The sequence below is a fragment of the Parasteatoda tepidariorum genome, chromosome 6 (genome assembly GCF_982258835.1).
Source record: "Parasteatoda tepidariorum strain Cologne lab strain chromosome 6, Ptep-v5.0, whole genome shotgun sequence".
Classification (NCBI taxonomy): Eukaryota; Metazoa; Arthropoda; class Arachnida; order Araneae; family Theridiidae; genus Parasteatoda; species Parasteatoda tepidariorum.
This window is the reverse complement of record NC_141760.1, coordinates 66,366,062-66,380,314: the sequence shown is the minus strand read 5'-3', so window position 1 is coordinate 66,380,314 and position 14,253 is coordinate 66,366,062. Positions and strand designations below refer to the sequence as shown.

Below are 14,253 nucleotides of genomic sequence, written 5' to 3'. Positions count from 1 at the left end.
TTCCTCTGCTATTTTAAAAGTACCTCAGGCCATTGGTAAAAATTTTTCGTTTGAGAATTTTTTAACACAATCCATAAAAAGATATCACAATAAAAAATTCAATTTTAAATTTCAAAATTATGACAAATATTTCACATTTTATTCACTTATTTTTTTGTTATTAATGAGGTATTTGAATTCTGGATTAGAAACAGATTTAGAATCCTAGTTCCAAAAACTTTTCCTCTGCTATTTTAAGAGTACCTCAGGCCATTGGTAAAAATTTTTCGTTTGAGAATTTTTTAACACAATCCATAAAAAGATATCACAATAAAAAATTCAATTTTAAATTTCAAAATTATGACAAATATTTCACATTTTATTCACTTATTTTTTTTGTTATTAATGAGGTATTTGAATTCTGGATTAGAAACAGATTTAGAATCCTAGTTCCAAAAACTTTTCCTCTGCTATTTTAAAAGTACCTCAGGCCATTGGTAAAAATTTTTCGTTTGAGAATTTTTTAACACAATCCATAAAAAGATATCACAATAAAAAATTCAATTTTAAATTTCAAAATTATGACAAATATTTCACATTTTATTCATTTATTTTTTGTTGTTAATTAGGTATTTGAATTCTGGATTGGAAACAGAATCAGAATCCAACTATCATCAACGAAGAAGACACAGAAGGTAATATATTAAGAATAGTTCAAACATATTTGATTGCAATAAATTTTTATTTTTATTTTTAGCATTTTCTAAGTTAGTATATTAGTTAGTTCATGTTCATATCAACTTTGAAAATTAAACAAGCTGCAAAAATAGCTTAATCAACAATTAAAATTTTGTATATTTAAAAAAAAAAAAAGAAATTTTTTTGATTAAACTTTAATAGTTATTAATGCGATATAATATTTCTCAGAAGAATATTATGTTCTAATACTTATTTAATTACATATCATAAATTACAATGTATATATAGTTGCATTGAATTAATTACATACAAATTACAAATCTTATTTTTAGCATAATTTTACGAACATTTGTCATGTATTTTTATTGTATATTTTTATTTTGTCATTTTTTTAGTGTATAGCAGCGTAATTTGTACTGTGACACGCTCAACACCAGTCTCTCAATATGTATAATGTGCAAAAACAAAAAACAATCGATTACGCTGAATAACTTTTGATCTAATGATCGGATCTATATGTTTTAGGACTCAATCATTTTGGTTCGATGGTGTTACTTCAAATATGTTAATTAGTTAGACGATATTTTAAGTTACAAAATCAGACACAAAAATGCATTTTTTCTTAATAAACACGCTTCCCCCCCCCGGGCGTGGATATCTGACCCCCAAAATATAGTTGCTATCTGGTAAATATGGTTCCAATACGAAAACTGTCCAAAAATTTAGACCTCTTATGTTGATTTTATTTTTTAATTTTACATAGATCGCCACATTTTGAAGACTTTTTAAGCGAATTGAAAACATTTTGCACCTAATTATAAAATTCGTTTGTCCAAAGATAATTCCAATCAAAAAAATAACTTTTAGTAAATATTTTTATATTATTTTATTTAATAACAGTCAAAAAAATTTTGAACTGTAAGGTATAAAATTTTCTGCATAATTTTAAAGAATTTTACATGCCAAATACAAAATTTGAGTGTAATCGATAAAATAGTTTCCGAGTAACGGAATTTAGAAAAAAGTTGTGTTTATTCAGAAAAAACTAGTTTTTGTACTTGATTTCGTAACTTAAAATGTCGTCTGCACTAATTATTTAGCATAGAGGTCACTCCCTTTGAACTGAAGATTGAGTCCTAGAACATGAAGATCTGATCATTAGATTAAAAGTTATTCAGGAGTGTCCGTTTCTTTTCTTTCTTTTTTTTAGCATTTTACATATATAAAGTGAATTAGAACTCACAACATTAGAAACAATACTTTCAGTAGTCAAAAGCAATTAAATTATCAATATTAAGTGCATCACATGTGATCAAAAGATCAGAATTAAATAATTTACATTATAGATCAGTCTCAAACTAAATTAAATTTAGAATAATTAAGGCACAGTAAAATTAACATTTCCCATTCTTTTTCTAAATTTTAGACATCGATCGAGGTCTCCAGACAGCAAATCTTCTATTATACCTCAAGAAGTGAAACAATATATTGAGTAAGAATAATATTATTAACTACATAGTGTATTATAAATTTTTCAAATAAGCTAAAATTCTGCTAATTTAAGAACTACTCTAAAACATTTTTCACAAGTATTATTGAAATTAATCCTAAAACTAATTTATTTTTATATTATAAATTTAGCTACAACTTGATTGATCCAAGCACTTTAACAGAAGAAGAAAAGAAAGACATAAAGTATACAAAAGTTCAGTAAGTATTTTCTATTTTATTAAAAACATTTACTGTTGTGTAAATAATTTATGTGGACTTAATATTGATAATAATTTCAGAGCTGATAGCCGACTTTTCAAAATGAGGTATTCATCCAGCCAAGGTCAACTTTCGAAAAATCATTCAAGGTAAGCAAAGTATTAGTAAAATTGTGATAAAATACTAAAATTTAATCATGAATATTGACTAAAATAAGAATAATAACTACATTTACTAAGAGATTTTTAAAAAAAAATTCCCCTACTATACAGTGAAGGGAATTAAATTATTTTAAAATTTATTCATTTAAAACATTTTCATAATTTATTGATTTTTTTTTGGAGAAAAAAATTTAAAAAAGTTTTATAATGCAACATAATTTTTTTATTTGTTTCAGTATTTTTTTTAACATTCCCAAGATTTACATGAATATCAAATAATATAAATAGGTCGATAAGAGTTATAAATAGATTATAGAATTTAAATATATATGAATAGATATTTAAAATTATAATACTCATACTTCATTTTAAGACATTGCATGTATGTGCCAGCTGAATCCTATCATTACTATTGAAAAATGATTATGATATATAATTGCTATTAAAAAGTGATGATAGTAAAAATGAATAAATCATTCTAAACTGAAATAAGGAATCTAAATTTTCTTTTTATTATTTTTTTAATATTTTCTTTACACTAAGTGTTTTGTTCAAGTAATAGATTCAGTTCTTTGACAAATTAATTTAGCTTTTTAAATATAAAAATGTAACTATTTTAAACTCATTTGCAAAATTTTCTACTGTAAACAACAACTTTTCTGTAAGTAAACTCTCATTTTACAAAAAATAAAGGATTTATTTGGCATATAATAATATAAAAAACTTGTTATCAGCATCAAGTATAGCTATCAAAGCTCTTAAAAGCTAATCACTTCAGAAAAATATACTCATTACAATACATTATTTTTGGATATAATAATTACTTTGCATAAACAAGATCAATTTTTAAAGCAAAAAAACAGAATGCAAGCAAAAATTTTAAAATTCAAATAAAGATACCTTGTTGATGACTTCATATTAAATCTACAAAGAAATTTTTTTCATTAATTTTGGTTCTGTGCTAATTAATAGTTGTCATTCGAATGAAAAATTGAAGAAGAAAGAATTCTAATGTCATTTAGCATATTTAAAACAAATATAATACAAGTTACACTAAAATTTTATGTAGGCAAAATTAAAATCAAATTATATATACGATGTGTTTTAATTTTGATCAGCCCTAATTAAAAGTCTTGATAGTTCAAATACCACTCTTCTAAAAATTCTTTGTTTTGTTTATAAATGGATAAGATAACATTATGAATGTAAACAATAATAGATGAATAAAGATGTTAGGAACTCATATTTAAAATAGAGACCCACTTTTAACAAAAAGGGAACCAAGAAATGCGAAATTTTCAGTTTAGCAGAATCACTGTTGTGAGATAGGTTTAACATGAAATAATGAAAAAAAAAGTAATTTCAGCAAGTAGTGACGACACCATACTTGTTTAATTTTTATTTGTAACAAATAGTCAATGTACATCTTCCTTTAACTGTTACTTCACTATTTCTTTAAAAAAATTATTTTAAAATTTAGTGTTGTATATGGTTTTGACACATATAATTTGAAAATGATAACTCCAGTCATAAATTTTGAAAAAAAAAAAAAATACTCAGTATTAGTTTTCAAAAGTTATTAATAACATTCAAAAGTATGTCTTTTAAATTTGTAATTAATTCCATTACAAATTCCTGACTCCATAGTGACAACCATCACTTTCCATTTATTTTTATTTTCTCGCAATAAATAAATAAAAAAGTACACTTCATTTCAAACTCATTTCCCCCCTCTTTTGTGGAAAATTGTTTTATAGACAAAAAACAGATGCCCTTTTTATCTTTTACTGTTTTACTTATGTTCTTTTTCTTAAAGCTTTATTCTAATGGCATTTTATTGTCTATTTAGATCTTTTAATAGCAATTTACATAAATCACAGTCTTTAGAAGATCCAGGTCCCCCACCACCCTACACATCTGAACAAACTACTTTTTTGTCACAAAGTCAAAGATTAGTGGACATAGAAGAGAAGAATGAGAATCAACCTGAGTTGGTGCATGTCCCAAAAGAACTTTCTCACAATTTAAACCACATAAAAACTAACAGTTTTAAAGAAAAGTAAGAATACTACTATTAGTTTATTTTTTTTCTCTGACAACAGAAGGTGATGATTAAACTGTAGTTGGATTTCTGCTAACCGTATGTTATTAAATTTCATTAAAAACGTTTCAAATCACAAATGGTAAAATTTTTATTAAATCCTACAGGGTGTATCAAAATAAGTGTCCCTAAAGTAAAGGTAACAGAAAAGAAAAATATTACAAAATATGTTTTTATTAATTTATACAGCTTTGTGCTACAATTGACTAATTTATTTTATGAAAGCTCAAATTGTTTCCCATTTTCATTTATCACTTTATGCAAGCGATTCAAAATCTCCTGGCACTATCTGCTTCTTCTGGAACTTAATGAAACGTTCTTTTTCGACAGTTAGTTCTCTTATACTCTCAGTCTTTGAGAGCATATAGCCTTGGATAAAGTAATCAAATGGATTTAAATCTGGTGAAGAAATTCTACTGAACTGATGAAATCAGACAAATTTCTTCTGAATCATGTTTGGGCCTTTTTTGATTTATGGGTGGGCACTGAGTCTTTTTGAAAGCAATATGATTATCCTCTAAATAGATCAGAAACAGAATCAATCGTTTCACATCAATCATAAGTGAAAGCTATTCTTTTTGGGAAATCATACCATCACAATTGATGCATTTCGTAATCCATGCACAGCCAACTTATCTTTGGGAACGTAGTCGAAAGTGACATTTGGCTCTTTTTAATTATAGCTTGCGTTTGTGCATTGGTATAACCATGAATTCGTTGTTTTTGTATGGTTTAAAATAAACTTAAGGAATTAATGTAAAAAAAAAGGTGAGTATAAAGTAAAATTATTGAACACCTATTCTGGTACACCTAAGCATTTTGGTATAACAATGGTACACATTCTTCAGTTGGATAAATGGCAGGGACAATAAAATATAATATATTTAATCCGTCAGAGGTTATGTCACACTAAAGAGATACATATAAAGTTAAAGGTAAAACATTAAATTGATAGAAATTTTTAAAAATTATGATTTGCAAATATTTGAAAAATATAGTACGACAGCTAGATCATTAACTATAGAATTTTTGTTTTTTTTTAATTATGTAGAAACTCTGCCAAAAATCCAGGTCACTGTATGAAACACATTCATGAATGATGATCCATCAGATTCAAGCATCTCTGTTTTACCATCCCTTTCATTTATTCTATTGATGAACTTGTACCATTATGACACTGAAACGTGTATAGGTTTTAATAAAAATTTTAACATTTGTGATTTTAAATGAAATTTAATATCGCAAAAAACTACTCTCGCAATTTCAGAAGTTATAGTTTGTTTATTATAACAGTAAAAATTTTTTTGAATGAAGCAATAGAAAAATTTAAATATCGTTAATTTTCAACTTATTTTTAAATTGAAAATAAAGGTTTGAATTAGTGAAAATAATCAAAGAACTAAAGTATTTTATTTATAATTAAAGATGAGAATATAAAGTTTTGTTTACTGCTTTCAATTATAAAGCAGAAAACAAAGCAAATTTCCTTGATTTACTCAGCATTTTTTAAAAGGAATTTTAATTTGGTAAACATAAGACTTCAAATAAACAAAACGTCTTTAAAAATGGTATTTTCAAAACATTATTATGTTACTTTTATTGTATAGTGTAAAAACAATTATTTATTAACTTTTAATTAATCAAATGAAATTGAAACAAATTTTATGCATAATTTTTTTTTGTTCTTAGGTAAAATGCACTTATAAACTATATTTATCATAAAAAATTTTTTTTTTTCAGATACAAAAATGAATTTCTGCAGAATAATTTAAGTCAAAGGCAAACAAAAGATTGGGGGACTAATAAGTCTTCTCCCTTAAACAGATCTCAGGTAAGTGTACTTAGTACAGTTAATGAATATAAATTCTTAACAAGGCATAAATAAGAAATAGTATTTACAATTCTACATTAATATTTGATTTTGATCCCATTTAAAAACTTTTCTTTTCAAATTATTTGTAATATCTAACTATATATAAAAGTCTAATGATGGTGTCCCAGTTTTCTATTCTTGTCAGAAAATTTTTATTGGCTGGAAAATAAGGTAGAATAAAGTTTTGTGTTTTCGACATAAAATTGATAAAAATCTTATAGTTATTGTTTCCCTGTAAAACATTATTTTTAGATCACAAATTTAATGTTTATTTTCTTATTGAACTCTGAAATTAATGTGTTGATTTTGAATATTTTCTAAATTAAGAGTTTAAAACTAAAAGAGTTACTTCTTTATTATAACCATAATTTTAAATAACCTAATTATTAGTACAATATATGTTATAACAATATACTTTAAATATTGTTTTGAAAAAAATGATTACTAAGGAAAATTATTTATGTTCACTAATACATCTTAATAGAATTATAAGAGAAATAGAATCATATGATTACTATTTATTAATAATATCATACTACTTACTAATCAAATTTGACTTATTGCAAAAAAAGCACCAGGGGCTCGTGAGCATAAAAGTAATTAAAAAAATTAATGAAGTGAATAAATAACACAGGTTTAAAAATCTTTACATACTTTTAACAATCTGTTTAAGAAATTAAACAAAATTTCTTTAAAAATTTTTTTTTTTTATATTTACAAAATATTCCATTTAACCGGCACCCTTTTATTTATATTAATTTGTAGTATCTCTAAATTAGATGTGAAGTTGAAATGTTTAAAATACATTGCCCATTTATAACTACATTTTGACCCACATAGTTTTAATCAGAAAGATTGATTACATAGAAATGCATGCATACACATTTTCTCAATTGCATCAGCCATAAAGGGTTAAAATACAAATCATATTTTAAGATACTAATCAGGCAGTAGCATATTCATAGAGAATGTATAAAAATATAATGTATTGCTGAATCAAGTGACCCTCTAAACAATGTTTTACTTAAGATTTAAATTTATACATTTCTTGATAACTTCCAAAAAATATATATTTACCAAAAAGAAGTCCATAAAATCTTACTAAAAACCCATTTTTGTAGCCTGGATAAATTTCGTTCTCTGTAACAAAAGGCTAAAATAAATCAAATTTTCCAATAAAGGAATAGGTAAAGGGTTTCTGCTCAGAAGACTAAAGCAAAAAACAACTTGAATAAAGCAGAAAAAATCATTTGTGCTTTATTGATGTTTTATAATTAAATAAAAAAATTATAACAAAGGCTTTATATGTTCTTACAATAATCTTTTTACTCAAGTTGCAGCTTTTTATAAATATATTATCATGATGAACTTACAAGCTTTAATGAAATAATTATTGCCTTATGCATGACTAAATTTGTTTATTTATATTGGAATTTCAGCAGCAAGTTTTTGATTCTAACATGAATGGGAGAATACCAGATGGTCAAGGAAATATCAATAACACAACACCAAATCACATGTCTAAAAACATCAGGTAAGAAGCAAAAACAACAGTATCAATTTAGATAAATCAAATTTTGTCCCACTTTTAAAACACTTGTTTTTCACGAGTACATTAATGTGTTATTATTGTGTACAGTTTATATGATAGATTAATGGAATCTTTAAATTTAAAATTTTTTAAACAGAGAATTTAGATAACGATTTTTTTTTGTTAAAAATCACTAAAATTAACTAATCAAAATTTTTGTTTTACTTTCAATATTTTTGAAACCCTGCTTTAAAATTATTTGAATTTTAAAGCAGAAATTTATTACAAATGAATTTTATTACGAATTTAAATTATATATTGGTATGAGAGTGTATTAACTAATTGATTCTAGTAACTTTTTTTTGTTGTTGCTATTTTGAGTCCTTTAGTATTGATAAAATTATACATTAGGCTGTTAAAACAAAGTAATAAGTAATTCTGGTTTAAGCAAAGTAACTCTGTAATTAAAAATGGTTTATTATTCTTTTGCAATAAAATTAGCTTTCATTACACTTAAATAGAGAAAATTATACTGTGATTAGTTTGCCACTTGCAAAAGTAGTATACTGTTCCAAAAAATGTCCTGATTTTTTTGAAAAATGTTCTGATTTTTTTTCCTTTTAATCACTATGAAGCCTGTAGTAAAGAGAAAAGAAAAACGTTATATTGTTTAAAAATTGTGTTAATTTTATTTTTAATTTGTAAAATTATTATTTATTATATTTTTATTTATTATTATATTATTTTCAGGCTTGTGAACGGTCATTTTTTCCCAACTTCGCAAAAATCACTAGTGACAATGCCTACGATGACACATAGAGTTACATTTCAAAATGATAATTTAACAAAACAGTATCCAAAGGTAAATATTTATAAGTATTAAAACAAATTACCTTCATAAAATTTAATTCCAATGTAGAATTTTTTTTAAATATTTGACTGAAAAAAAAAATTAACCTTAGTTACATTTTGAATACCTATCATATGTGCTGACATCTCAATCCAATTAATATTAAATATCATTAATGTTATCATTTATAAATCATTAATTACTTAAACTTAAATATCTTCTAAGAAGCCTCCATCCAAATTGCAGTACAATCTGTATTTGGTAAATGAAAGGTAATCAAAAGCTTTACAATGAAAATTACAATGAAAATTAGTAGCATAACATGTAAGTTCTTGAAACCGATAGGATACAACGTTATAGATTTAAAAAAAAATTTTAAATAGTATTTTTTTCAGAAACTTGCTTTTTATGGTCTTAAAAAAGTGTCTGCGATTTAGTGAATGAGCCATTCATTTCTTAAATTTAAATAGCTTTAGTTCCAGATAGTACAATCTGCATTTGGTAAATTAAGGGTAATCCAAAGCTTTGTACTTAGAAAACTAAAGGGTCAAATATAAAAGATATTACTCAGCCTAGCATGTTCATGAAGATGTTAAATTGCAATTCAATGGATTTTAATGTATTTTTTTCAGAAACTTGTTTCTTATGTCTTTTAAAACATTTGTCAGCTATTTGGTGTATTTTGATCGATTAATTTTCTAGTAACAATGCTCCAAATATCCCCTGTTATTTTTTTTAATCATCCTGATTCCTGAGCTATTTCCACATCAAGCAAATTAATTTTTAAAATCACCTTCGTTTTGTGGAATTTGGAATACATACAAACTGAAACATGGAATAGAAAGTGTGGTCTAATTAAAAATAAGTTTATGTGAATAGTTATTTTAGTTACTCAATTTCAAAAATGTTGGCGCAACTAAAGATTAGGGAATCTTTTTAACAGTTCAAGATTTTGGCCTCAAACTTCATGTAAGGCAATTGTTGTTACAGTAGCGATAATAATAACTAGCTGCCTTGGGTGTACGGCTTAGTCACCCTTCAAAATTATCTTGTACAACATATGAACTTTAATGGTAACCAAGCCGAATACACAGTACATATTGAGACGAAATTAGGTGTGGTTGGAAGTTGTGTATGGTATAATTGACTATTTGAAGATTGTGATGAAAACAGAATAATGAAAATGACAGAAAACAGAAAAATGAAAATGACAGTTGAAGAAGAAAACTGGATTGGAAGATAATGAAAATAATACGTTTATTTAATACTTGTAGAGCTTGAGATACAAATTATTATTATATCTTTAATAAGACTTTCTAAGTTAAATAATAAATTTCGCATAATAATATTAATAAAGACAGGCCATGGGAGACAAATCCCCCATGACCTGTATAATCAAAAGCCAAATTAAAAAGTCATTGAATTGTTCCCAACAGACAGTTAGAATTATGAGAAGAGATGCATGGTTGGTAATTTATTGAAATGAATTTATAAAATTTATTGAATTACACAGCCAAAAATAAAGCCAACCTCCCATAAACAATATTAGGTTTCAAAATACTTTGATGATCACAAATCGCCAACAAGACTGTGAGAATAAGTATAACCATGTAACTGAAACATATCTGAGGTAAGAAATTTAAGAATAAAGAGTTATAAATAGATTTTTGTTTGTGATTAGGCGCTGCAGTGAATTAATGAGTCTACATTAGTATTGACATAGAAAGTTAGCCGTTACATTAATTGATAAGAAACGAATAAAATATTTTATGTTTGCTTTAAATAAAAATTAACTAATTGATTTAATTTACTTATAATTTGATTAAGAATGACTAAAAAAATAATTTTAAGAAATTAAAGAAATTTTCAAAGCTAGAAAATTTGTAATGCCCATTGTGGCATAACAGTACAATTGTATTTAAATATTCTAATTCTTCAAAACCCCTCTTCCAATCCTTACAGCTTAATTAGCTTTAAACAATATATAACTGTTGGCCACAGCTTTGCTTCTGCAGAAATGGATTTTAATTTTAACTATTTTCAAGAAATAATTGTGATATAGTCAAATTTCTTCGAAGTTTTATAATAATTTAAAATACGTCTGGCAGTGTCATTAAATCACACAAACTACCGTAAGTATGAGTTTAAGATATTTCAGCATAGTGGGCTGCAGAAGTATGAAAATTGTCGTGAGATAAGATAGAAAACTCATCCCACTGCACCATTACCTGCTGTACTATTTCCTCATGCACTTCTCGAGTCTGAGTGTCTTATAATTCATATATATGCTACTGCTCGAAAAAGGCCGTCACCAATAATTGGCAATATGCGGCACCATAGCATGGCCTATTTTGAAAATTTCTACAATTCTTTTAGAAAGGTTCAAAAATAAATCTAATTAATTAATTCGTAACTAAGTTTTTATTTCTAGAAAAATAAAACATTATTCAAAATAAATACTTCACATATAACTAACTATTCAACACAACTTAAATTATTACTTAAGACAACCTAACATAATAAATAATAACTATAATGTAGCCAATAAGTAGAGAAATACCAGAGTTATCGTGAAATCTTCCAGAATTTTTCTTATGAAATTACAGAGTTTATTTTGACAAATATATAAATAAACTTCTGTAATAATTTTTAAATTTCATTTCAGACTTTAACACCTTCCCAATCTTGGACTCCATATTCTCCAAGACCAAATGGTGAAGTTCCAAAGTCAAATGAAGTACAACCTTCTCCAAGCAATCATGAAATGAGTACAGAGTTATAATTACAATTACAAAACTAGTGCCAAATATTTGATCCTCAATGTTTATCTTTGCTTTTTATTGATAAACCAAAGTCTGTGCTAGATCTGAACATTGTAACGTTGTAGTAAATTTGTCTAAAATGGTTTTTTAGATTTATTTGCATTATGAAAATATTTAGTGTTTATTTGTATATATCATATTATTGGAAGAATTTAATATATGTTTTGAATATTACAATACAAATATTCTTAGTGTTTAGAAATAAAAACACTGTACATATGTAAATTAGAAGGGGAAAAAATCAATTAAAACTTAAAGCATACTATATGCTTTTGGTAAAAACTTGCAAATAATTTATTTAACATGTAGTGCTTGAATAGCTGCCAGTTTATGTGTGTTAATTATAATCATTGCAAATGTTAACAACATCACATAAATGTGTAAAAATTCTATCAAACATTTTACATGCAGAATAAACTGATTTCATGCACCATAAATAATGATTATATACATATTTCTCACAAATTATTATTATAAAGCAACAAGTTCTAAATTTCACAAGACATAGAATTTTCACCTAGTAATTTTTCAAAGCTGTGAAGAAAAGTTGTTTTTAAATAAAATGTAAAATTTCTTCATTAATAAACTTATTTATAATGAAGAATGCTGATTGTGTAAACAGAAATTCATTGCTAACATTATGAAAGTATCAGATTCTGCCATAGTCAAAAGTTTTGTATATCAAAAAAAAAAAATAAATAAATAAATAATGAATATCTTTCAATTGTAGGAAAATAAATTTTAAAATTAAAATATTTTGTTAGAGAAGGATAAATTGATAAAAAAAAATGCATATATAAAATCCATCCTAGTAAATTATCGATGATAAATTTTTACCAAATGGTAATTATTTATCTCACTTAAATTATTTTTCCTACAATTCTTAAATTAAGAATTAAGTTGAATGATACACCACTTAATTAAGATTAATTTGAGTTGCAATCAAAACTAATAACAGTTTTCATTATTCTAAATTTTAACTAGTGGAATTTTAAATAAGCATAGTTTAGGAATAAAATGACAATAAAATCCAATGTAGAGTTGTTAAATAAAAATACAGGAACTCCTTCTATAAAGCAAGGATATAAACTACGCTTTTAGGGGAAATACCTGAAGACAGAAAATTATTTTATTATGTAGATATACTTGATGCATTACATCTGTTTCTCTGCAGTATTTCATATGGATATTTGTATCAATTTTATATCACTTTAAGCCAAACTTTGCATTTAGTATCTTTTCATAATATTCAACATAGAACTACCTAGATGTGAACTTTTCTCAGTAACAAAACAAATTTTCTTTAAACATACTTGATGTTAGAATTATAGCAGTGTTAATGTCGTTTTTATTGAAAACATACACAAACGATTTTTGTAAAACATTTATTCATTAATACCTCATTTTATAATAACTTTGTAACAATTATTTTGAATATTTTGATAAAATGGTTTATATGGAATTAAGTTATTTTGTAAAAATATTTATATATGTTTTTCTTACTTTTGTAATGCCACATTTTGTATATATAATAAAAGTTCAACACAATCTAACGTATGTGTGGATGTACTTCTTGTTCAAAGTTTGATAAAATACAGCATAGTCATTTTTAATAAATAAAAACTACCTATTTTTAGAATAAAAAAATCAGTATGTGGGAGTGGGTTGAAATTTGTAATCAAATAAGTAAAAACTGCAAATCTAAATCAAAAGCGTGCAACTAATAACAGCAATATAAGTATGTTTTTTTTTCACTAAAAAAATAGGATAATTGGTAATCCACCATCTATGACAAAATATGCAACTATAAAATTTTTATAAATACTTTCAGATCTTTAAAATATGCTGAAAATAATGTGTACATTAAAGGATCATTTTATTATTCTAATAATATAAATTAATTAAAATTTTGTGTTTTAAGTTATTTTAGGTAAATAAATAAAACAAAATCGAAGCACAAAAGCCTTCGTTGAAACCATGCTTAGAATTGAGAAATAATTTAAATAATTTTTTTTAGTCTTTAAACTCTGAAAATGAATATTTTAAAAATTGCATAACTACCCTGTTTCTATTTATAAATATTCCAAATTAAACAGCAAAATAATATTTTAATCAGTAAAAACTTAGCTAAAACATTAATACTTATTAAAAATATAAAACTTTAAAAAAAAAAAAAAATGCAAAAATTTGGGTTTTTCATCATGTTAAATATGTTTTTCTTCAAAAGATAGAATTTTTTTTTAAAATTCAAACTTTTACAATCTGAATGCATTTAATGAGAAATGCTATTGATAGCAGACTATTGCACTACACATTAGCATAGACTCAGACAAAAAAAAATTTTTTCTTCCTTCATACTTTAACACAGACATTAAATAGAAAAATAGTAATGTTATTATTATCTATAAAACAACTTCAACTCATTTGGATACAGATGGTAACATATTTTCAATAATCTTTGAAAGCCACCATGATAAATAATTTCTAAATGAATAATTTTTCACTTAAGAAAATGATGCAAAACTTA

At 24.9% G+C, this 14,253-nt stretch overlaps 1 protein-coding gene across 3 annotated transcripts in view; it reads left to right on the top strand.

Annotated features, from left to right (window-relative positions):
• The window catches only part of LOC107448451 (band 4.1-like protein 4A), a 158,717-nt gene extending 145,438 nt beyond the window's left edge, over positions 1-13,279 (top strand). For 2 of the 3 annotated variants that reach the window (XM_087165986.1, XM_087165988.1), the window contains exons 20-28: positions 609-674; positions 2,105-2,170; positions 2,320-2,388; positions 2,469-2,537; positions 4,399-4,608; positions 6,391-6,481; positions 7,963-8,057; positions 8,805-8,916; positions 11,570-13,279. In XM_087165986.1, the coding sequence (XP_087022112.1) occupies positions 609-674; positions 2,105-2,170; positions 2,320-2,388; positions 2,469-2,537; positions 4,399-4,608; positions 6,391-6,481; positions 7,963-8,057; positions 8,805-8,916; positions 11,570-11,686 (895 nt within the window). In that variant the 3' untranslated portion in view covers positions 11,687-13,279. The remainder of the gene's footprint in view (positions 1-608; positions 675-2,104; positions 2,171-2,319; positions 2,389-2,468; positions 2,538-4,398; positions 4,609-6,390; positions 6,482-7,962; positions 8,058-8,804; positions 8,917-11,569) is intronic. The other variant, XM_087165987.1, reaches the window with a different exon arrangement.
• Positions 13,280-14,253: the final 974 nt, after the last annotated feature.